The sequence below is a fragment of the Pungitius pungitius genome, chromosome 12, assembly GCF_949316345.1.
Source record: "Pungitius pungitius chromosome 12, fPunPun2.1, whole genome shotgun sequence".
Taxonomy (NCBI): domain Eukaryota; kingdom Metazoa; phylum Chordata; class Actinopteri; order Perciformes; family Gasterosteidae; genus Pungitius; species Pungitius pungitius.
Genome location: NC_084911.1, coordinates 440,913 through 465,055, shown reverse-complemented (window position 1 = coordinate 465,055; position 24,143 = coordinate 440,913). Strand labels below are relative to the sequence as shown.

General features: G+C 44.2%; 4 protein-coding genes across 6 annotated transcripts; 2 read left to right on the top strand and 2 right to left on the bottom strand.

Annotated features, from left to right (window-relative positions):
- Positions 1-259: 259 nt before the first annotated feature.
- On the bottom strand, positions 260-3,272 carry LOC119220918 (zinc finger protein 263-like). The gene is made up of 2 exons (XM_037477250.2): positions 3,030-3,272; positions 260-2,719 (listed from the first exon to the last, which is right to left on the bottom strand). The coding sequence occupies exons 1-2, from the start codon at positions 3,220-3,222 to the stop codon at positions 1,794-1,796; spliced, it is 1,119 nt and encodes a 372-aa protein (XP_037333147.2). The 5' UTR covers positions 3,223-3,272; the 3' UTR covers positions 260-1,793.
- A 1,181-nt stretch (positions 3,273-4,453) lies between these two features.
- LOC119220922 (proline-rich transmembrane protein 2) lies at positions 4,454-15,327 on the top strand. 2 transcript variants are annotated; one of them, XM_037477256.2, is made up of 6 exons: positions 4,454-4,504; positions 5,298-5,526; positions 8,807-9,016; positions 9,495-9,784; positions 9,903-10,035; positions 11,350-15,327. In XM_037477256.2, the coding sequence occupies exons 3-6, from the start codon at positions 8,881-8,883 to the stop codon at positions 11,364-11,366; spliced, it is 576 nt and encodes a 191-aa protein (XP_037333153.2). In that variant the 5' UTR covers positions 4,454-4,504; positions 5,298-5,526; positions 8,807-8,880; the 3' UTR covers positions 11,367-15,327. The 2 variants fall into 2 exon arrangements, with proteins under 2 accessions (XP_037333153.2, XP_037333152.2); XM_037477255.2 differs by having other exon boundaries at positions 4,462-4,504; positions 5,298-5,537.
- Positions 15,328-15,440: 113 nt separating this feature from the next.
- mettl23 (methyltransferase 23, arginine) lies at positions 15,441-18,646 on the bottom strand. Its single transcript, XM_037477253.2, has 5 exons — positions 18,254-18,646; positions 17,777-17,881; positions 17,459-17,699; positions 17,298-17,382; positions 15,441-17,211 (listed from the first exon to the last, which is right to left on the bottom strand). Exons 1-5 carry the CDS (start codon positions 18,350-18,352, stop codon positions 17,040-17,042), a joined length of 702 nt encoding a protein of 233 aa, XP_037333150.1. The 5' UTR covers positions 18,353-18,646; the 3' UTR covers positions 15,441-17,039.
- jmjd6 (jumonji domain containing 6, arginine demethylase and lysine hydroxylase) lies at positions 17,690-22,630 on the top strand. 2 transcript variants are annotated; one of them, XM_037477249.2, is made up of 6 exons: positions 17,690-17,821; positions 19,482-19,870; positions 19,978-20,264; positions 20,368-20,503; positions 20,871-21,000; positions 21,373-22,630. In XM_037477249.2, the coding sequence occupies exons 1-6, from the start codon at positions 17,810-17,812 to the stop codon at positions 21,502-21,504; spliced, it is 1,086 nt and encodes a 361-aa protein (XP_037333146.1). In that variant the 5' UTR covers positions 17,690-17,809; the 3' UTR covers positions 21,505-22,630. The 2 variants fall into 2 exon arrangements, with proteins under 2 accessions (XP_037333146.1, XP_037333145.1); XM_037477248.2 differs by lacking the exon at positions 17,690-17,821 and adding an exon at positions 18,936-19,070.
- Positions 22,631-24,143: the final 1,513 nt, after the last annotated feature.

Genomic DNA, 24,143 nt, shown 5'->3' with positions numbered 1-24,143 from the left:
ACCCCACCCGACACCACCTGACCCCACCTGACACCACCTGACACCACCATCTTAACCACACTACCGCAATCTGATCCCACATTCTTTTAGTAAACAGATAAATGAAGGTGGGAAAACTTTATAAATATTCCTGGTTCATAAGAAATAACCAACAATGAAATATGAACCAGGACCAGTTTAAAGAGTAGACCAGAGTAAATTATAAAACATTTCTCATGTCCTAATCAATAATCAAATTATAATCAATCTTCAGACAATCTGAGGGTTAAAATCATAAAGGTTCGCAAAGATTTATTATGTCTAAAAAAAAACAGGATGTTGCACATCAATACAAAATACTGATAATCACACGGATCAATGACGTCTGGTCCGTTTCCCAGCATGCCTCAGTAGAGACACATAAATAATGACGAGGATGTCTCACGTGATTCGGACACCTTCTCTCCTACTCGCCTCCTCTCTCCTTGCATCCTCTCAGATGTATTTTAGGTATCAAGACGTCCTTCTGTCACTGAAGCAATTATTTGTTCGAGCGTTTGTCGACCTTTAGATGCTAAAGAGGTCAACTAAACTGCTCAGGTCATCAAATGTTTCTTCTTCTACAACAGTATCACCAACACTGCTGTTAGATGAGAAGCTAGCTGGCTAGCTAGCTTAGTAAGCTACGTAATGTTAGCTAGCTAACAAACTACGACAAATGTGCCCATTATGTCAAAGAAAAAAGTATTTAATGCTCATTAAAAGCTTCCTTTGAATCATCAGCTCAATTATCAGACTAATGGTCAACACAAAATGAGCCAATAAATTATAGATTGTATTAATTATCAGAACCAATGAGACACTAATGAAGTGAGAAGTACTGCATTTCAATACGTTAAGGTACTTGTACTTGAGTATTTTAACTGCTACTTTATACTTTTACATTTATCCGTGAGCTAAATCTATATCAAAAACCTATGTAGATTATTAAAAGATATATTTGTAATATTTTAAAAAGGACATTTGACATTTAGGGGCAGTACTTGAATATAACATTTCAGTGTATTATTACCATAACTTTACTTTCTCATGTTTCTACAGGAGCCCAAAGTGAACAAACTACAGACTTTCACTCTCAGAACCATGAAGCATCCACAATGGTCCTGTTCAGTTCGATGGCACACAGACACACACATAGACTGAAAAATACACAAAAACACAAAGTGTAGTGACACAGAGACGCAGGGCGGCGTCCCTCCGTCACGTTTAAAAACCTGACGTCTCAAAGTAAACAAAGGAGAAGTTGCTTTAGTTTGTGTGGGTTTTTATCCTGACCTTTACACGTAGAAAAAAACTAATATAAAAAAGCCAACAATTAAAAAAAACAAAAAACAAAAAAAGTACAACAATTAAGAAGATGAAGTGAAACCAAAGTCCATCTCTCACCCATCGAGTCATATCTAAACTAGAAATTAATTCCAATCCTTTTCTCCCCTCATCCGCCTTTAATTATTGAGTCGTGCAGCCGAGCCTTAAAGGGAGGACGTCCTCGAGGTGATGGAACCCCAGACATCGGATTCCATCTGGAGACACGGTACTTCACTCTGAATAGAACACCACGTTCCTTTAAGTTAAAGGTGCTGAATCAGAGCATCAGCTGCCTCCGCTGGCTCTCAACATGGCGACTGCTGAGCCGGCGGCTAGCAGCTAATAGTGCTAACAGTGTTAACCTGAGGGTGGACACTACGTTCTATAACGAGTGGTGAATGTCCCTGTGGTGTTCCTGCGGACCGGTATGGAACCCGCCCCCCCCGCTAGGCGCTCTCCACGAAGCACATGTCCCTCTTCAGGTGGATCTGGAGGCCGCTGCCGCTGCTGAAGCTCTTGGAGCAGCGGACGCAGCAGTACGGTTTCTCCCCTGAATGCGTGCGCTTGTGCTTCTTCATGGTGTCCCCGTCGCTGAAGGTGCGGAAGCAGTACGGGCAGCTGTAGGGCCGCTCGCCCGTGTGGATGCGCAGGTGGCGCCGCAGGTTCCCCCTCTGGCTGAAGCTCTTGGAGCAGAAGGTGCAGCGGTGCGGCCGCTCGCCGGTGTGCGTTCGCAGGTGGCGCCGCAGGTCCGCCGACTGAGCGAAGGACTTGCAGCACCAGTCGCAGGCGTAGGTCTTCCTCTTCTGCTCCAGGTGGAGGCGGAGCCCGGCGCTGTGGCCGAACGCCTCGCCGCAGCGGGCGCAGCGGTGGACGAGCTCGGGGACCCGGGCGGCCGCCGCGGCGGGCTCCGCGTGGCTCCTCGCCCGGTGGGCCTGGCGGCGCAACGCCGCCGGTGACCACTCCCCGGAGACACGGGTCACAGAGTCCACGAGACCTTCGGGTTCGCCCACCTCGAATTCCTCGGGTTCGCTCTTCACCTGAGCCGGGCCCGGGGGGGCCTCTCGGAGCCCGGGGATTTCGATGAGGATTTTCGGAGGCGAGTAGGCGGGAGGATTCAGGGACGAGTGAGACGGACGAGACGAAGCTTCGCCAAACGCCGCGCTCTCGGGGTCCGGCTTCAGCGGCGGCGCCCGGAACGCAGCTTCAGTCTCGTCCCCGGGGAGGAGGGTCGGCCCCACAGGCGTCTGGACCGGCTCAGCCGAGGTGGCCGGTGGCGTTCTGGGCAGATCTGGGAGATCTTGGGGGGAGTCGGGTCGCGGTTCTGCATCACGTTGCTCAGGAGATGCAAAGCGAAGACTGGACCGGGTCGACCCTGAACCGACACAGAACAACAGGTCAATGCAGCCATCAAACAGAACCATGTGGTGTTCAACATTAATCACGAGCATTCAGAATCAACACTTCCGGGTACTGAGGAATCAACTTCTCATTTTGAATGACATTTAATGCTCGAAAAAAGGAAGTAAACCTCCCGCTTGTTAGAAAAGACGCGTTTGCCGTAAAATGTCGACGCTGTAAGAGCGAATTTAAGAGCGAGTCCCGCATCAAACGCACACATTCAAACGCATTTTGACGTCATTTCGCTACAAACAACCGACGCTGGCGTGTTTCTCGGCCCTTACGCAGCCAGTCCGCGCCGGCCTCCAGCAGCAGGAGGTCCCGCAGCTGCTTCCGGAGGCTCTCGTTCTCCCGCCGCGTCCTCGCCGTCTCCTCGCGGTACTCCGTCACCGTGTCCTCCACCACGCCCAGGATCTCCTTCACCACGACCGCCAGCCGCTCCGTCAGGTAGGCGTTCAGTAGCTGCAGCTTGGTCATCTTAGAACCATGAAAGGCTGCGGACGCGTCCTCACCGGAAACCCAACGGGAAAACAACAAATGAAACCGGACGCGGTGTTCGTTCCTTCAGTATAAAAGCGTTAGATTAGAAAACGAAATGTTTTACCTTTTTTTGAAAATATTTTTTGAGTCAATATATTTTGACCTTAATGGTTTTTTAAAACATTTTTCCACTTTACATATTTTTTTAACCAAATAATTTTAGACTTTTTTATTAACACTTTTTGACTTGATATTTTTTGCTTTATCTTCAAAACATTTTCAAAATATTTTTTTAAAACTTTTTTTTCCATTAAATTTATCAACAAAACATATTTGACTTTTTTCAAAAACATTTTTCGACCAACATATAATAATTTTTACCTCTTTTTCCACCTTACATATTTGGACATTTTTGTCAAAACTTTTTGTGCTAATATTTATTACTTTTTTCAAAATATATTATGTCTCAATATCTTTTGAACTTTACATATTTTATCACCTTACATATTTTGACTTTCTTCACAAAATAATTTTCACCTAATATTGTTGACACATCTTTTGATCTCATTTTTCCACCTTACATTATTTGAACTTATTTTTTAAAATATATTTTGACCAAATTGTTTTAGATTTCTTTTCTAAACATTTGTGGACCAACTATTTTTCGACCTTTCTTGCATGTGATTTGTCAAACATTTTTCGCTCATACATAATTTGCCTTTTTTTCAAAATGCTTTAACCTACATTTATTTTTCATGACAATTTAAACATTTTTGACTCTAGTAATTTTGACTTGACTTTTTTGACTTTGTCTTTCATGAAATTTGATTTTTTTTAAAATTCAGATGTAATATAAAAAAAAAAATTCCATGACATTTGTCAACATGACTTTGTTTTTTTGACATTTTTCCACTTGACAAATCTTTTTTGACTTAATATATTTTATACAAAATACCTGATATTCTTTGAAATAAAGCAATACACAGCTAAAGATCATACCAGATAATAAAATAAACCCATAAACTCAAGGTAACAGGGGCTCATTTAATAAATATTAACATCAAATAATACATATAATTATATATATATAATCATATATACATACACACTTGTATGTAGAGTTCATGTTGTTAGTTAATGATCCAGATACTAAACATTGGGTACTGACATGTACATGAACATAAACGGTGAATGGTGCATTGTTGGTTTCTGCTCTGTCAGCAGAGTCTCAGCAGGATGGGGACAGAAAAAAGGTGCAGTAAGTCAACGGTAAAACAAGGTAATACAGGAAGTTGGGTGTGGCTCCTCCAAAGTAAGGGTTTTCTCTTTCTTTAATGATGAATATAAATGTAAAATATATAATATACATGTTAAATATATAAAGGAACAAAGATAAATGTAAAATGTGGTTGGAAAAAATAAGATAATGAATCTGTGTAGAGTATTCTCTATAAATGCACAATTTATGTTTTAATATTAAATACAAATGTCCGTAATAATGAATGGAACATATTCATGTTTTAACATATATATTGGCATATATTTTATTTCACCAAAGCACTTCATACTACCTATTTACAAGAATGCATTTATAAATATACTTATTACAACCAAAAGATTTGTATTTATCGAGTAATGCTTATTGCATTCATCATCGGTATATTATTATTTATCTTGTATCATCCCTAAATGATCTATTTACTCTCTCCCTCTCTCTCTATATATAAAAAGTCTATTTCAATATATATATATATATATATATATATATATATATATATTGATATATATATATATAATATAAGTATTTATTTAAAAAAAGGAAAAGTAAATATATATATATATATGTGTGTATATATAGTATATATATAGTTTATATGTATATATAGAAAATAACTCGCACAAAGAATCCTGCTAAGCCTTTATTTTGAAAATGAATTTCAGTCACTGGATTTAGTTTGAGGGAGCTTCACACCGGTGGGAGATGGAGATGAAGGAAGCTACTGTAGTGCACACACACACACACACACACACACAGTCTTAGCCCCCCCCCCCCCCCCCCTCCCCTCTTGCAGTGGAACAGACAGAAAGCTGCTGCAGCAACGTCCCACCGCTCTGCATCACCAAAAAGAAGCAGCGCCACGATCCCAGACCAAAGACACATTCCACCATTCATCTAGAAGGAGGAGGAGGAGGAGAAAGAGAAGAAGAAGAAGCTCCATCGATCTGCTCTCTGTCATCTCCTCCCTGTCGATGTGAAACCTCTGGACCTGCAGCAGAGACACCATGAGGGACTAGGACCAGGTGAGGACCAGGTGAGGACCGTGTGTCTCCTGTCCCACAGGACGTGTTCCGGTGGGTGTGTCGGACTGCAGCACGCCTCCCGTGTGTTCGATGCTGCTGCAATGTGCACGCAATGTTTAATAATGGATCGGACGTGGCCTCTTTTAGAGAATCTCCCCCTTTTAGCTTTTATTCTTTAAAACAGCAGAAATCATTCATACGTGCTAAAAAACACGTATGAATGAAAAAAAATTCTATTTGCATTTTAAACTGTGGGCTTTGTCTCCGTGTGGAGCAGCGTCCCCTCGGTTTACATTTGTGTTCTCGCTGCAAAATATGAAATATTAATAATAATCAGATGTTCTGTCCTCAGAGACAAGGTTATTATTACCCCATGAATCAAGTATTCACCTCGTACATAAGGTATTTAAACTAGTATTCATGTACAAATACACAAATAATCTGATGAATAACTGCAGCAGTCAAAGTGTGTGCTGAAGATGATGAAGATGATGAAGATCTTCCTTCTCGTTCGTTTTACAGTGCTTGAGAGTACATCAAGTACAAATCTGAAGTACTCGTGTATTCATGGTACTTTTTATTTTTACTTTCTGGTGTGGACAATCGTTGTGAAGGTGTCACTATTATACTGATTCATATATATATATATATATATATATATGTATATATGTAATAACCCTATGTGTATATATATATGTATATATACACAGATACCTATAGTTTAGTATTAGTAGTTTTAATGGTTGTTCTCCTGCACCATTAAAACTATTAAAACTGATTAATGATCCATCGGTCTGAAGCTGAGAAGGAACCAAGAGGAGGATCCAAGAGGAGGATCCAAGGAGAGGAACAAGGGAAGGAACCGAAAGGAGGAACCAAGAGGAGGAACCAAGAGGAGGAACCAAGAGAAGGAACAAGGGAAGGAACCGAGAGGAGAAACTAAGATAAGGAACCAGAAGAAGGAACCAAGAGAAGGAACCAAGAGGAGGAACCAAGAGAAGGAACCAAGAGAAGGAACCAAGAGGAGGAACCAAATGAAGGAACCAAAATAAGGAACCAAGAGGAAGAACCAAAAGAAGGAACCAGAAGAAGGAACCAAGAGAAGGAACCAAGAGGAGGAACCAAGAGAAGGAACCAAGAGAAGAAACCAAGAGGAGGAACCAAGAGAGCATTAGAGAACAGCTCTTCACTCAGTGAGGAGCCAGAAGCTTTCTGCTGGACTCTGAGATGAAAAGTAGTCACATGTGATTTCTGTTCTTGACCTCCAAGGTCAAAGGTCACCTTGCCAGAGTCACTTTTGCTTGGTGTCTTCAAAAAAATCCAAGCCGCCGCTCTTTAACATAATAAATTCATGTTTATTCTAATCAATAATCAACATGATCAGCTAATATATCAACATGCTCCGATAAATGCATCAAATATAGAAGACATTGATTTGACCAACTAAGGAAATAAATTGAACTAAGAGTCTTATTTTATATTATTATTATTATTTAGTAGTAGTAGTACTAGCAGTAGTAGCTGTAGTAGCTCTAGTGGTAGTACTAGTCTGGCTGCAGTAGTAGTACTCATTGTAGTATTTAATTGGAGTGGTGTTTTAATGGTTCTCCAAAGACACTCATTTAATCGCCTTAACGAGACGGAGCAGGTTAATTGATGCTTAGACCCCGCCCCCTTTAGTGACCCTCATTAAAGACTTTTCTTCATTAACGACACATCAAATGAAAGTAGGGGGGAAAGTACTAATACACACTGAAAAAACTCCAAGTAGACCTGGATTAAAAGCCCCACCTCTTAGTCACATGTCCTGAAAAAACCCAAAGAAAATAGTGAATAGTACATAGTACTATTAGTACATAGTACAATGGCAGAAAATGGGTCCAAGTTTGTACTCAAGTATTCAAAACCCTACAGCGCTCCAATAATCAAAAGTACACACTTTATACTTCTCCTACTTCACATCGGAGGGAGGTGTTGTTCTTTCTAAAGGGAGTCGGCTCCGATGTAAACTTCAATCGTCATAACAAGCTGCAGTGTAAGGAGTACTGCTGGTAGTACTTGCAGCATCGCAGTACTTCAGGAAGGATGAAGAGAGATTTATGTGATTTTCTTACAAAGGTCGTTTGAAGAAGTGGTTTTAAATGACGCTGCCTCAGCGGGGGGGGGGGGGGGGGGGGCTCTAACGAGGCGCTGATCTGGGGTCTGTCTGCTGAACACACGTTTGTGTGAAAAGACACCAGACGGATGATCTGAGTCAAAAAGGTATTTAGGACAATAAATCAAGTCTAAAATTAAACGATTATATAAGAAATAGTTCAGAAATAAAGAATTCTCATTGTTTAATCCGTGTTTTTACCTTTGTGCTGCCGCAGCTTCTCTTTGAATCCTGTAAAGGTAGAAGTAGAAAGTACAAGTACTCAAACATGTACTTGATAACCCCCAAACTGTCACATTTATCTCTCTGTAGCTTTGTTTTTCCCTTCAAAATAAAAGACCTTCGCGTCCATTTGGAAACAGAACCATTTGGACTGGAGCCGGAAAAACATACTTATGATGATATAAACCACACAAGTGTTAACAATGTTAATACAAAATGTAATAAATACTAACCCAGCCTCAAATGACCTCTGTGTTCACCTCCTGCAACGCAGTCATAGTTTCTTGGATTTACTTATATAAAAAAGAAATGTCATATTTTAAGCCTTGGTGAAACGTGACGCGTTTGTGGACCGTAGGGAAGATGGAAACCGAACTATAAGGACAACAGAGTTGTTTCAAAGGGTTCAGATTCTGTGTGAGACGGCAGTTTAAATCACTGAAGTATCGTCATTACAATTACTGTGATTGTTTGTGCGTCTGCAGCTGACAGATCGTTTCACAATATACTATTGATTGGTCAGTGGGAAAGAAGACTCCGCCCCCCCCCCCCCCCCCCCTCCCAGAGACCAGGAGCCTCTCTGTCTGTTGAGTCACTGCGACAAATATATATATATATATATACACCCACACACACATGTATCCATATATGTTTATCAATATGATACAAACTAATACCAAACCAGAGACATTATAACACAAACGTACTAAACCGAATAAAGATACAAACAGGAAATAAGTAAAAGAATCAAACTTTATTAAACAGATGGCGAGGGAGTTAAACGAATATCGATGCTTCCGGTCCACATCATCCATCTGTTCAGCCATTTTGGAAACGTGATCGCGAGCAGCCGATTGTCAATCAATCGATCAGTTGATCAATAATGACTCTGATTTGTTTCAGAGCGCCCGGCCTTCAGCTTTCCTCCGTCACCGCTTTGTCTCCACCGCCTCGCGGCCTCCGGTCCCAGCAGCACCATGGAGGAGAACCAGCAGCCAATCAGCACGCAGCACAAAGGGGAGGCCGTGACATCACAGCCGGCAGAGCGACAAGCCCCGCCCCCAACGACGGACGTGGATCACCTGACAGTGATCAGCGACAACACAGAGAACAGTAAATACACATTTGCATGTACACACGTATAAACATATTTATACTCTATGTTTATATATATATCTATAGATCTATATGTATATAGATCTTTATACATATAGATCTACATACGCACCGTTGAGTGTGTGAAGCTTTTACATGTAGTTACCCATGAGCCATTGCAACGTGCCGTTAACAACGGGATAAGCAGCAGTAAGGAAATAACATTGTGTATTTCGTTGTGTCATCAGGACACCAGACATGAAATCTGATATTTTATTATACATTTTGGATACTTGATATTTTGTTGTCACTCTTCGGATGTTGTTTATTCGTTATTATTTAATCTCTTTGTACTTCATGTATAACTCATTCAGAGGTTTGGATTGGAATCCTTATGTCTTTTAGAGCATAAAGATCAATAGAAATCGCCTTTTGGCAGATAGAAGATTCCTTCTTCTTACTTCAAGACGTTCCCTCCTGACTCCTCCCCTTCCAGGTAACGGCGTCGGCCCCGTGGCGGCGGCCTCCTCTCCCACCGTCTCCTCCGTGACGCCCAAGCTTCACGCTAAGCCCGGCGGTCACGCCAACGGGCGACCCGGCCCGGCCAGCCGCTCCGGCTCGTTGGCGCCGGGCTCCCCGCGGCCCTCGCTCACCCGCCGGCCCAGCGCCATGCCGGAGGCGCCGGTGGACGGGTCCAAGCCGCGGGACTATCTGATCCTCGCCATCCTGTCCTGCTTCTGCCCGCTGTGGCCCATCAACATCGTGGCCCTCACCTTCTCCGTGATGGTACGACTGCTGCTGCCAAGGAATGAAAACCAATGCTGCGTCTAGTTCAGGTTCACGTTCCACCATCAGAGAAACGAAACCCAGCCAATAACTCCCACACTTCTCCTTTGGTGTTCAGTCCAGAAACAGCCTGCAGCAGGGCAACGTGGACGGCGCTCGCCGTTTGGGCCGCAACGCCATGATTCTGTCCGTGGTGGCCATCTTGGGAGGGCTGGTCATCATCATCGCGGGCATCGCCCTCAACTGGGGACGTAAGTAGTATCGGCCGCTTCAGCGCCTTCCTCCAGCGGGACGTTTAATAAACCAAAGACTGATGGAAACGTTTCAGTAGAATTCCAAAAGGGTTAGGGTTAGGCTCAGAGCCCAACAAAGATGTTGGTTCTTCTGTCAAAAGCAATTTGAATGTTAAAACATTGAGTTGTGTAATGTTCTGATTGGCTCTGCACATAGTCGTCATAGTGACGCCGCTTGCTGGTTTGTGGAAGTTTTGAAGCCTTAAGTTCGGCCTGAATGCATCACATCATGTGGAGAGGAAATTACCACATAATGACACACAGAAGTAGAGTCATTTCCTCATAGACGTCTATGGGAGCAGAGGAGTCGCCCCCTGCTGGTCACTACACAGAAGTAGAGTCATTTCCTCATAGACGTCTATGGGAGCAGAGGAGTCGCCCCCTGCTGGTCACTACACAGAAGTAGAGTCATTTCCTCATAGATGTCTATGGGAGCAGAGGAGTCGCCCCCTGCTGGTCACTACACAGAAGTAGAGTCATTTCCTCATAGACGTCTATGGGAGCAGAGGAGTCGCCCCCTGCTGGTCACTACACAGAAGTAGAGTCATTTCCTCATAGACGTCTATGGGAGCAGAGGAGTCGCCCCCTGCTGGTCACTACACAGAAGTAGAGTCATTTCCTCATAGACGTCTATGGGAGCAGAGGAGTCGCCCCCTGCTGGTCACTACACAGAAGTAGAGTCATTTCCTCATAGACGTCTATGGGAGCAGAGGAGTCGCCCCCTTCAGGTCACTACACAGAAGTAGAGTCATTTCCTCATAGACGTCTATGGGAGCAGAGGAGTCGCCCCCTGCTGGTCACTACACAGAAGTAGAGTCATTTCCTCATAGACGTCTATGGGAGCAGAGGAGTCACCCCCTGCTGGTCACTACACAGAAGTAGAGTCATTTCCTCATAGACGTCTATGGGAGCAGAGGAGTCGCCCCCTGCTGGTCACTACACAGAAGTAGAGTCATTTCCTCATAGACGTCTATGGGAGCAGAGGAGTCGCCCCCTGCTAGTCACTACACAGAAGTAGTAATTTCCTCATAGACGTCTATGGGATCAGAGGAGTCGCCCCCTGCTGGTCACTACACAGAAATAGAGTCATTTCCTCATAGACGTCTATGGGAGCAGAGGAGCCGCCCCCTGCTGGTCACTACACAGAAGTAGTCATTTCCTCATAGACGTCTATGGGACCAGAGGAGTCGCCCCCTGCTGGTCACTACACAGAATGCAGCTTTAACACATGAAGCTTTGACTTCTGACCTTCTACATTCTTTCCGTCTCCAGTGATTTTGAAATCCTGATTGAAGATGGCGACACCAACCTTCCAACTGACACGACCCCCCTGAAGCGCCTGCGCCGGATGAAAAGAAAAAAAATCCTCCCGTTCTTTGCTGTTGTTTCTTGCTGCACGACGAGCACGGCCTGCCTGCCGCTCGACCTCCGACCCCACGCCTGCGACTAGGATACATCACGCCATGCTCACTTCCCTCTGCGCCAGCAGCTTATCTCCTGCTTACCTTCTTCTGACCGCTGGGGGACCGGCTGGAAGCCTCCGTGGAAACAGGATTATTTTGTCTCTGGGCGAAAGGTCCTCCGATGGTGAAAACCAGGTGTTTCCGCAGTTTGATGCCAAATGATGAGAATGTAGAGCTGAACTACGGGTGGGAGACAAACTGTAAAATGTTCATCATCCAGATGGTGCTGCTGATGTTGATCTCCAGATGCTTCTGCTTTTGCTGCTTATCGTCCCAGATGTTCTCATGTAAAAGTGTTTGTCCTGTTGGTCCATGACACATTTTTAGATTTTGAATCTGAAGAATCTGATGAATCTTATTTTCTAGTACATAACATATTTATTCTCATAAACCACCAGCTAGCATCATTTAAATCAAATCTCCACCTCAAAGGACGAGCCGTTGTTCATCTAATCGATCACATGCTACGTCATGTTTTACACTTATAAACTAAAATGAACTGTATCACTGTGAACTAACAGGACCTCAAACAACACATCAGTACTTATATTTCAACTGTTTTTAGTACATTTAGTACTGTACTTCAGAGGAGATACCACGTTTTAGGAAAAGTTACTTTTGAATAAACAAATGAGGAAAAATCACAAACGCAAATAGAAACAATAAATATTTAATTTTCACAAGTCTGACTAAAATCCCATAATTGACTTGTGTTTCAACTTAAGTACCATTTAAAAGTACTGGTACTTTGCTGGAATATTTCAACGTTCTGCTACTTCACAACATCAGATTATTAAAACTAAATATAGTCTACTAATAAATGATTATGGTTTCTTACTGATTCATGAAATCATCAAAATGAGCTTCACCCTCAAAGTGATGAATATCAAGAATTATAATACTATAAAATATATTATTCTGCATCATTGCTGTTTTAAAGTAGTTTTTATGCTGATACTCCTGTAGTTTTATTTTTTATGAATGCAGGACTTTCAACAGAGTATTTCTACACTGAAGTACCACTACCTTTACTAAAGTACGAGTTCTGAATACTTCTTACACCTCTGGCTGGGAGAAACTTCTTGGTGCAATGCATTGTGGGACATCAGCATGCTCAAAGCTTGTATTTCAGTATTTGATTTTCATTGAGCAGTTTGGCATGTGACAGTGTGAGTACTATTAGTACCAGTAGTAAAATTAGGACCAGTAGTACCATTAGGACCAGTAGGACCAATAGAACCATTAGTACCAGTAGTACCATAAGGACCATTAGGACCATAGGGACCATATGGACCAGTAGTACCATTAGGACCAGTAGGACCAATAGAACCATTAGTACCAGTGGTACCATAAGGACCATTAGGACCAGTAATACCATTAGGACCATATGGACCATATGGACCAGTAGAACTATTAGGACCAGTAGTACCATTAGGACCATATGGACCAGTAGTACCAGTGGTACCGTGAGGACCATAGGGAAAATTAGGACCAGTAGTACCATTAGGACCATATGGACCATTAGGACCAGTAGTACCATTAGGACCAATAGTATCATGAGGTCCATTAGTATCAGTAGTACCAGTGATACCATTAGGACCTTTATCACCAGTAGTACCAGTGGTACCAGGACCTTTGGCAACATTTGGACCAGTTGGACCATTAGGACAGATAGTATCATGAGGTCCATTAGGACCAGTAGTACCAGTAGTACCATTAGGTCCACTAGGACCAGTAGTACCACTAGGACCAGTAGTACCACTCGTCCCGGTCCGCCCTACACTAACATAACGCTGTCCTCGTTCCCGTTGAGTTGTTGAACATCCGGAGACATAAACGCGTGGTAATAAACTACAAGAACTCAGAGCTCAGCTCGACCTTCGTTGACTCAGCAGTTTTGGTCTCGGCGTCAGTGCCAAACGCCAGAGAACGAGCCGGGCCGAGCCGAATGAGGACGGGATGTTTACAGAGAACTTTGAGGAAATAAGCTTCTGGCGTGGAGCTAATTCATCTTCTTATAATCCTCTGCATGTTTACAGTATTTACTAGACAGTGCTTTCACAGAAGATCCTCGATTAGCCAGAGCGCTAACGGAGCGCTAACGGGGCAGCACTTCCTTCTCTTCGCCACAAGGACGCTACTCACCAACAAACGACTTGGGAGTTTTTATTCAGAGGACGAGGTCACGTGAGGTCTACAGACTGTGTATGTAGCATGCCTGTTTACTAACCACATTATGCAATACAATGGTCCCAGCTCGATGTCCCTACCAATGCTAGCTTCTCTGAGTTACGCCGTGGTTGTGTACTTGTACACGGTTGCGTATAGACATGGTTGTGTACTTGTACACGGTTGCGTATAGACATGGTTGTGTACTTGTACACGGTTGCGTATAGACATGGTTGTGTACTTGTACACGGTTGTGTACCTGTAGCTGTGCTTGCGCTACCTCTCAGAACTGCTCCAGTGTGTTTTCCACGTTAATGATCTTAACTGACTGTTAAATCTCCCGCTATCGTTTGCGTGGTTTTTCTCTCACTTACTAACCTTGTATTTTATGATATTAATGTACAATAATCTGTAATACAACTGGCACAAGTTCTGTAATCACAACAACTCCTGAGTTAATAAATAGAAAAATGCTGCGAAAACTTCTTTACACTCCGCAGCGTGACGCACAATACGAATGTAGTCCCGGCTTTTATTGTGAAGGAGTGGTTGGACTACCCAACCTGATTGGTTTATGACCTTTGGGGGAGGAGCTCCTACTGCTAAAAAAAGTTGCGTTAAAGAAGCATTTAAAAATGTGTGAGAAAATAAAATCTGGAGTCTGTAGTCTTAAACTCGGAGGGCTCACAAACTTAAAAGTTGTGAGGAAGTTTTTTGTAAAACAGAGATGCTGCTTTTCAAAATTTTAACAAAGGAAGTAATTCAATCTTAAATCTGAATAAAAAAAGACAACTTTCCACGAAAACCAAATTACACCCGCATGCAATTTATTGTATTAAGTACAAGATTTCTTAAACATCTTTTAACAGTACGAGCAGACGCAGCAAATATGAATGAAACATGCTGAGAATCTTCTGCCAAACCTCCTCTGGTTCACTGGACGTCTCATATAATAATATTTTGTAACACTTCTCTGCCTTATTTGTCCGTTTTCTGATTTTTTTTTTTTTTTTTTTGCCACCACCCTCTTTGACGCAGATTGCCTGGTCTTTGTATTTTTGTATTTGGATTTCCATCCTCTGGATTTCTTTTTGTATCTCCAAGGTAACCTGCTGTTTGTAACGCTCGCTATCAACACGCTTCCTGCTGGTGAGGTGGGGGGGGCAGGAGAAGGCCTCACCGCGGCCTCTCCCCATCTCCTCACACACCGGACTCCCTTCGTGCCTGTGCATGCCTTAACGTGTGAAGCATTCACAGGAAGTAATCCCAGAGGGAGTAATCCCATAATCCCAGAGGGAGTCATCCCATAATCCCAGAGGGAGTAATTTTATAATCCAAAATGGAATAATCCCATAATCCTAGAGGGAGTAATCCCATAATCCAAGATGGAATAATCCTAGAGGGAGTAATCCCACAGTATAAAGTATAAAGTATAATCCTTAGTCCAAATCCAATCCTACTTCCTCAATGTCACTTCTACAACTGGATTAAATGGGTGTGTTGGTGCAATGTATGTGTATTTATATCTATATATAAAACAGCCTCTTATATAAAGGCTCAACATTGTTTTCATTCTCAGGATTACAGGAAGCATGAAATAAAACAACATGTCCTCATACTATGTTTGTTATCTTTTATCAGAGAAATAATTTTTCATGTGAAATACTTCTGGTTATGTTTAATAAAAGAGATACGATATTTTGGTATGTTTAAGAATGATGGAGAAATAAATTAGGGTTATTTAAGATGATGAAACACTTTTATTTGTTTAGCATTAAATCCAGTAAACACTAAAACAATAGACAGCAAGTAACATTTCAACAAACAATAATAAGCAGGACAGACACACATTCCTTAGAAGATGAAAGGCTTAGTTTAGAAAGATCTGACGTAACCCTGGCAACCAGTGACCAGCTCACAAAAACAGGACCTGCAGTGGCCCAAAACCAAGATGGCAACCAACACATAGCTTCAAGCTGGTGGGCGACGCCCACCTCTTATATAAATGGAAAGTAACTTGGGTGAGGAGCAGTGCAGATGAAGAATTCTTCCAGTGAGAGAACATCTCAGACCTCGTCCTGCTAGCAGGAGAAGCAGAGGGCTGAGGAGGAGGCAGCGTGATGAAGGTCTGTCTAATTCCACTCAGTCAGAGGCAGACACTTCAATAAGTCTTCATTCAAAAAAGCTTTTATTTTCTAAAATGTCCCCCTGTGCATGCTCTTATTTTGGAAAGGAAGGGATGGGTGAGCGAGAGGGAGAGACGAGGGAGTAGGCTGCAGGTTCTCCCTCACCCCGTTTCTACAACTAGGGGTTGTCACAGCAACCGTCGACAAGGGGAGGGGCAGAGGCGCCAGGATGATGGGACCAGAGGTCTGATTCGTCATGGGGGGGGGGGGGTTCATTTGCATTTGAGATGCTTGTGAATTATTGAGAGACTTCACCGCTGAGGCTGCAGAAGGAGATCAAAGGCGGAGGAAGAAGAGAAGCTGCAGGATGACGATACTGGAAAGAGAAGAAGTGTGTGGGTGTAGCTTGAGATGGAGACAGGAGGAGGAGGAGGAGGAGGAGGAGGAGGAGGGAGGAGGTGTTTCTGGGTGGCTGCAGGAGACAAAAGACATGGAAGGAAAACAGATGGAGGTTTGAGGAGGATGACGGTAATGAGGTGGAGGAAGTTACATGTTGTAGTTGTACTACATCACCCAGGTATGTGTGGTACTTTTACTGCATCGGAGAGGTACTTGTGGTATTTTTCTGCATCCCGACTTCATCTTTCTGGTCATGTGACGTCACATGACACATGCAGAATAACTGAAGGAGTCTCTGATGAACATCGAGTGAAGGTCGCTTCATTTCTTCTCATTCACGTCTTTAGAGTTACAATCACAATTAAAGACTCAAGGAGCTTTTGTTGTGATGCAACACAAGGATTAAAAATCTAAAGATAAAAATGACGACAATATTTAAACACGTGGCATCCCAACAATGAATACAAATATTTATGTTATTCATCTATTTTGGGAAACTTCAGATTTGTTGAGATCTCTGTTTTAAATCCCTTTAACTGTTACTAATAATGACAATAATATAGTGTATTTATGCCTATAGGTTATAACGTGCTTTGCAACATAGAAATGTCTAAAACTTTCTAAAACTAAAAGTTTCAACAACATTTTAATGTTGAAACGTGGGCCAACCGGGCCCGGACCAGGACCGAGTCGGACACCTCTGCTTCAGGTGATTATTTCATAACTCTTTAAAGACAGAACACATCAGGTTTTTGTCCTCCGTCGCCATGGTGACGATCACCACCAGGACATGGAGGATCAGCTGTCACGGGACCACGTCCTCGGTCTCCATGGTGATGATCATCATGACGACGCTGTGGTTTCCCGGTAGAGTCGATCCAGCCAGCTCAGCTTCATCTGCATCGAAAGCGCCGAGCGGAACGTCGACACATTTCAGCTTCCAGCGGTGCAGCAGCGCCTCGATGGACCAGTCCGCGCTGAGGAGGAGGAGCAGCAGGAGGAGGAAGGTGTGAAGCCAAGCGGTCATACGAACCACACGTTTAAATCACTTTCAATAAAGCACCTCCTCTCCTGGTACGTGGTCCAGAACTGAGCGCCGCGGTTTCTCCTCAGAAGGACAGAAGCCGTCAGGAGGACGTCTTCGAAGTCTGAGAGGGGATCACAGGAACCGGATTAGTGCGTCGGGCCGCCAGGCCTCGGGCGCCAGGACCTCAGGAAGCTTACCCCGAGGCTCGTAGAAGACGTCCGAACCCAAGATGACGTCCAGCGGGGGCAGCAGAAGGAGCTCAGGTGAGACCTCCCCCCAGGTGAGTGAGACCACGCCCACGGCCCGGAGGAGGCCGTTGGCCTCACAGCTCCGCCTGCAGTTCTCCAGACACAGCGGGGCCGAGGCGCCATCCGACAGGATCACCTTCGCTCCGCACCTGGCGGCCACCACGCCCGGCAGACTCACACCGGCGCCAAGCTGAGCACCGGCAGAAAGGTCGGGGGTTAAAGATGGCCGCTCAGGTGCCACGTGGTGCATGAAGAAGGGTCGCTCACCTCCAACACTGCTTTGCCTCTGAGCTCCTCTCGATGCGTCCACAGGTACTGAGCCAGCACCACGGCACAGGGCCACACGTACATCCCATAGTGTGGATCGAGAACCTGGGGGGGGGCGCGCTGTTAACTGACCGCTGCTCTCATGACGTCACACATTCCGTGACCATGCCGTCACATTTTGTTTGTTTAGTAAGTAAATTACTTATTGCATGATTATATTAGAGAAAAAAGTAAATTGTTACATTTACGTGAATACAGTCGGTAAACGTCACAAAAAGGTTAATGTCCATCAGTGGTGGAAATATGATGCACGTGATACCACGTGATACCGAAACGAGGTACCGACATGTTTAACTATTTAACGAGCACGTTAAAGACAAGCACACAGCATCACATTGTGTTCGGGTTAGGGGTGAAGTATGACGAATGAAAGAGGACCGTAAGGCGTCATTGTGTCCTGAATCTTCGGATGTTTACCTCTGGGATGGAGACAGAGAGAGAAGCAGGACTCTTCTGGTCTTTAAACGTGAACACTTTGTATGCTGTGGTCGGTGTCTCGGCTCCTCTGTGTTCCATTGGGCGGACTAATGCTTCCTTAAACTACATAAGTTCATGTCCGGATATCACAACTCCCCGTATTTACCGGATCGATACCTGCGTTGTTATTAATATGTCCCCATCATCCAACGCTAACAACGACTTCCGGGTTAAATGTGACAGAAGAATAACCGCATTGGCAGCCAATCACAACAACGCAACTGTCTGGCGGGAAGGCTTAATTTGTACCACATCCAATAAACGTTCTGCCCTCGCGGGCGCTTGAGCCAATGGGCTTTGTGTTCCGGCAGCGGGGGCGGGCGGTACAGACGCCGAACACTTGCCTAAGCATTGTGCTCCCTGTTAGCCAGCTAGCATCCCTCCTCTTAGGATTCTGTCTAACGTTATGTCTGCCGGGGAGGTTGTTTAGAAGTGTCGCACGTTTGTCAGGACTCGTTTGGCACATTAATCAACTCGTGGGTTCATTGCCATATCAAATAAACAAGGAAAGGCTTTCCGAACCCTGCAGTCAGCCGGCTACCAGTGCGGGCTGGCGGATGTGTTTCTACACCAGCCCCGCGGTAGCTCGATAGCTTGCTAGCTCGTAACACACACACAACGAGCCGGAATGAACCATAAAAGTAAGAAGAGGATCAAAGAGGCGAGGCGAAATGCCAGACCCGAGTTGAAGGATTCGCTGGACTGGACCAAACACGACTACCACGAGTCCTTCGACGTGTCGCACCGCACCGTGAAGGTAACTTGTCGATGTAGCATCCGGAGCTAAGCTAGCCCGCCTCGGCTAACGGCAGTAGTGCAGCTCGTCACGTAGACACTGATCCCGTGACGTCATCAGTTCAACTTTGTTTCCTACTTTAGCGTACTTTAAAGTACTCTTGCATACATGGAAAGCTCCTTTATTCTTTGCTCCTCTATTTAAAATCATTTTCTCTGTCTTCCTCAGAGGAAAGCAATGTGCCACTAAAATATTTCTAATCGTTAATTTCCATTTCAATCTTTTAATGAACTAATTTAAACCATTTTTACTTTTGTGTGTGCGTGTGAGCCTCCGTGTAATTGTGTTATTTAATACCAATGTTTCAACAACGCGGGCAGATGTCCTGAAGCTACGACGGAGATGGAAGCCCATCATGTTCTTGTGTTCCAGGACAACGTGGAGCGCGTGGATGTCCTCCACCTCAGCCCCGACGAGTTCATCCGCCGCTTTGAGCGTCCCTACCGGCCAGTGGTGCTGCAGGGCTGCCAGGAGGCGTGGCCCGCCCGCGAGAAGTGGACCCTGGAGCGCCTCAAGCGTAAGTACCGCAACCAGAAGTTCAAGTGCGGCGAGGACAACGACGGCTACTCTGTGAAGATGAAGATGAAGTACTACATGGAGTACCTGGAGACCACCAGGGACGATAGCCCGCTCTACATCTTTGACAGCAGCTACGGAGAACACGCCAAGCGGCGAAAGCTGCTGGAGGACTACCAGGTGCCCGTCTTCTTCAGGGACGACCTCTTCCAGTTTGCGGGGGAGAAGCGCCGCCCACCTTACAGGTACGCTCCGTGTCCGCTCCCTGTCGGCGCGGATCTACGCCAGCGCTTCATCTGCCGTGGACACGGAGGAGCTTTCAGCTCAACCACATCCTCTGGTTCCCTCGCAGGTGGTTCGTGATGGGCCCGGCTCGCTCCGGTACCGGCATCCACATCGACCCGTTGGGCACCAGCGCGTGGAACGCTCTAGTCCATGGACACAAGAGGTGGTGCCTGTTCCCCACCAACACGCCCCGCGAGCTGATCAAGGTGTCTAGAGAGGACGGGGGCAACCAGCAGGACGAGGCCATCACCTGGTTCAACGTGGTTTATCCCAGAACGCAGCAGCCCAACTGGCCTCCGGAGTTCACGCCGCTGGAAATCCTCCAGAGACCCGGGGAGACGGTTTTTGTGCCCGGTCAGTAATTCTCTCCTTGCATCATGAGCTGAAAGTCTAATGAATGTGGAGAAGCCGTGGCTGAAGGTCACGGGTTCAATGGTCACCAGCTGTGTGTTTGCAGGCGGCTGGTGGCACGTGGTCCTCAACATGGACACCACTATCGCCGTCACTCAGAACTTCGCCAGCACCACCAACTTCCCAATCGTGTGGCACAAAACGGTCCGAGGGCGACCCAAACTCTCCAGGAAGTGGTACCGGTAAGAAGTGAGGAGATTGGACCCGTCCCAGGACGTCCGTTTAATACAGAACCATCCGATGATTTAAACTATCAGAGATTCACTTTTTGAAGGAAATAGAAATGACCAAATGCTCAGTATATCGTTGCAGTATTATTGCTTTGGCATCAAGTCTCTATTTCCAATTTTACATCCATTATCATGATTGATTTTAGAGATTTTAGAGTAGACATATTTTCATTTGTCTCTGGGAACAGAACTCCGACGTGACTTTAGTGCACAAGAACAGTCAGATTATAAATAAGAGAAAGAAGCGTTGAAATGGAGTCCACGTGTTATAAATATGAACTGATTGTTGTGTTTCCTGCTGTTTGTGATCTGATCTCAGGGTCCTGAAGCAGGAGAGGCCCAACTTGGCGGCGCTGGCGGACAAAGTGGACCTCCAGGAGGCGACGGGCATCGCATCGGACTCCTCCAGTGACTCCTCGTCTTCTTCCTCCAGCTCCTCTGACTCTGAGGTGAGTGAAACAACCAATCAGGGATTAGATCAACAGGACGAGCTAGTAGCTTAGCAGCAAGGCTAACAGCTCATTGTGGTGCGTTCAGGTGTCATCTGTGAAATGTGGTTTTGGTGATTAACCCAGATGCTTTCACGTAAATATGAAATAGATATTGGAGGTGAATTATGATCCTTTAACTCTAATAATACTAAACTCATATGACTAAATAATTTAAATATCTGATTTACTTTCATTCAAATGCTACAATTAAACAAGGAGATCTGGGTCTGTTTATACGGGTCATTGATGATCTGAAGCTGCAAACAGGTGCGGACTCAAAGCATTCTCGTAACATGCGTGTTGTAACATACATGCGCCCCCCCCCCCCAGGCGGCGTCGGGCTCGGAGGGCGGCGCCGTGTCCCACCGCAGGAAGAAGAGGCGTACCGGCGTGGTGGCGGTTAACGGAGACGCCAGCGGACAGGACGACTGCGTCAGCAAGGAGAGGAGCTCGTCACGGTGACCTCCGACCTGCAGCAGGCGACTTGGCTGCTTCCTGTCTAATGTACCACGAGGGAGGAAGGGTGGAGGTCTGGAGGTCCTTTGTCACCTCTGTGCCTTCAGTCCACCAGATGAAGGGGAGGGGGGGGGGGGGGCTTTTAACTTGACTGGACCCCCTTTAAACCTCTCTGTCAAACCCCTAACAATCACGTCATCAACGATTAAAGCACCACCGAAGAAGAGACGAGCTCGTTAAGCCTCTGAACCTCAAACGATTTCTCTTTGATCTCGTTCTACTACGTGTTCTAATCCAACTATTAGTTCTACTTATAATAGAAACCTCTTGAGTGATCACTTTATTCATGGTCACATGACTGCTGGTCTCGGGAGCATCTATTATGATGTCATAGTTTCCCCGAGGAATCTGATTAATGGTTTATTTGAGGATTTTTTAAATGAGACGAGAAGAATAAAATGTGTGAGATCAGATGTAAATTCAAGCTTTCTTTGTTTTTTTCTTCTCATGTGATGTGTTCAATGACCCTCAGAAAGAGGACGACTGTTCTGCAATGTGGCTTTAGGGCTAAATGAGTTCAAGTCACATGATGGAGAAATGGAGTGATCGTTTCCATAAGTGCAAACTAAAGGGAATCCAGTTTAAGCAGTAGATTTGTTCATTGATCGGATCGTTTGATAACAGAAATATTTCCTCATTGATCCGCTGACTCAAAGTCAACTACAATGTCTAAATGTTTATTTCAAGATATAAAGTTCACCAAAACTCAGATGATTGCAAAACCTGCAGAGTTGTTGTAATGTTTAGAAAAAGTTTGGGACAATCTGACGATCCACTTTTACCTAATCAATAAAGTTCAAATCATTTAAAAAAACAACACTGAACATAATTACAGGCAGATCTTTTAGTTTAATCATTATTTCAAAGAGAATGATTAACGTTATTGGGTTAATGATCCGTGGCTTTGGACTGAAGTGCCTCAACATGCGTGTTGTCCCTGAAGGCACCGCGTCGGTCTGTGAGGTCGGTCACGTGGTGCCTTCAGGGCTTCTGAGCTGATCTGGAATCAGAATGACTCCATGTGATCGGTTTGATTTTGTTGGTCAATAAAATGTTTTCTATGACTGATCAATATTTCTTTGTTGTGCTGTTTGAGATGATCCATATTACAGAGTACTGCAGTAATACACACAGTACAACATGTACCTCAGGTGTAGTAAAGAAAGAAGTACAAGGTGTACCTCTGAGGCGGAGACAGAGTTTCATCACCTTAGATTTGTTTTTTAATGGATATTTTTCTGCCACCATCTTGGTTTTCGGGTTGTTTTCATCAGTTGACACCATGTCTGTTTTTGGTCACAGGATAACAAAGTCCTCCAAGGATCAATATCAATGATTATTGATTGATCGAATATTCATTTTTCACTTCAATAAGAAAAAGCTTCTTTTTGCAGATATAGCTTTAATTTCCAACCCTTTATTCTAAAGCAGAACTGCAAATTCACATTTAAAAACTACGTCAGAGAGTACAGGAAGCTGCATGAACATCAAGAAAAATACAAATCAGAAAATTTAACAGGATTTGTTTTAACGTCAGAACCTCATTAATCGAATCATTACCATCATTGTAGTGGAAGTTAATTAAATGTATAATGTAACACATCAGGAAACCTTTATTACCATCATATGTTGGACATTGTCTTGGCGGTTGGTGCATGACGGAAGACAATAATGACAACATAGTGCAGCAATAAGATAAAAATATAATAAAAGTATAATAAAATATATGCTATGGGTTAGTACGTTAAAGCTAATGCTATGGGTTAGTAAGTAAGAAGATATAAAGATAAAATTAGAAATAAAAATAATACAGCTAAAAAATAACCAAGTGCTTTGAGATGAATTTAAAATGGCATTAGTAAATAAATGCATTAGAGGATTCTTAGTTTAATGAATCACTGCGTGTCTCCCTTTACAGGCACAACATCAACTACCGTATAACCCACAGTAGATGTGCACTAGACTACCGTACAACCCACAGTAGATGTGCACTAGACTACCATATAACCCACAGTAGATGTGCACTAGACTACCGTAGAACCCACAGTAGATGTGCACTAGACTACCGTACAACCCACAGTAGATGTGCATTAGACTACCGTATAACCCACAGTAGATGTGCACTAGACTACCATATAACCCACAGTAGATGTGCACTAGACTACCGTAGAACCCACAGTAGATGTGCACTAGACTACCGTACAACCCACAGTAGATGTGCACTAGACTACCGTATAACCCACAGTAGATGTGCACTAGTCTACCATACAACCCACAGTAGATGTGCACTAGTCTACCATACAACCCACAGTAGATGTGCACTAGACTACCGTATAACCCACAGTAGATGTGCACTAGACTACCATACAACCCACAGTAGATGTGCACTAGACTACCATACAACCCACAGTAGATGTGCACTAGACTACCGTATAACCCACAGTAGATGTGCACTAGACTACCATATAACCCACAATAGATGTGCACTAGACTACCGTATAACCCACAGTAGATGTGCACTAGACTACCGTATAACCCACAGTAGATGTGCACAAGAAATGTGAGTAAATAAACGTGTGTTTTGT

Excerpts from the sequence above, each read along its gene's own strand:
- LOC119220918 (XM_037477250.2), bottom strand. The coding sequence starts at position 3,222 with ATGACCAAGCTGCAGCTACTGAACGCCTACCTGACGGAGCGGCTGGCG. Across the intron at positions 2,720-3,029 it reads GGCCGGCGCGGACTGGCTGC|GGTCGACCCGGTCCAGTCTT; the intron begins GTAAGGGCCGAG and ends GTGTCGGTTCAG.
- LOC119220922 (XM_037477256.2), top strand. The coding sequence starts at position 8,881 with ATGGAGGAGAACCAGCAGCCAATCAGCACGCAGCACAAAGGGGAGGCC. Across the intron at positions 9,017-9,494 it reads CAGCGACAACACAGAGAACA|GTAACGGCGTCGGCCCCGTG; the intron begins GTAAATACACAT and ends CTCCCCTTCCAG. Across the intron at positions 9,785-9,902 it reads CCCTCACCTTCTCCGTGATG|TCCAGAAACAGCCTGCAGCA; the intron begins GTACGACTGCTG and ends TTTGGTGTTCAG.
- mettl23 (XM_037477253.2), bottom strand. The coding sequence starts at position 18,352 with ATGGAACACAGAGGAGCCGAGACACCGACCACAGCATACAAAGTGTTC. Across the intron at positions 17,700-17,776 it reads GAGGCAAAGCAGTGTTGGAG|CTTGGCGCCGGTGTGAGTCT; the intron begins GTGAGCGACCCT and ends GCCGGTGCTCAG. Across the intron at positions 17,383-17,458 it reads CGTCTTCTACGAGCCTCGGG|ACTTCGAAGACGTCCTCCTG; the intron begins GTAAGCTTCCTG and ends ATCCCCTCTCAG.
- jmjd6 (XM_037477248.2), top strand. The coding sequence starts at position 18,942 with ATGAACCATAAAAGTAAGAAGAGGATCAAAGAGGCGAGGCGAAATGCC. Across the intron at positions 19,071-19,481 it reads TGTCGCACCGCACCGTGAAG|GACAACGTGGAGCGCGTGGA; the intron begins GTAACTTGTCGA and ends CTTGTGTTCCAG. Across the intron at positions 21,001-21,372 it reads CCAGCTCCTCTGACTCTGAG|GCGGCGTCGGGCTCGGAGGG; the intron begins GTGAGTGAAACA and ends CCCCCCCCCCAG.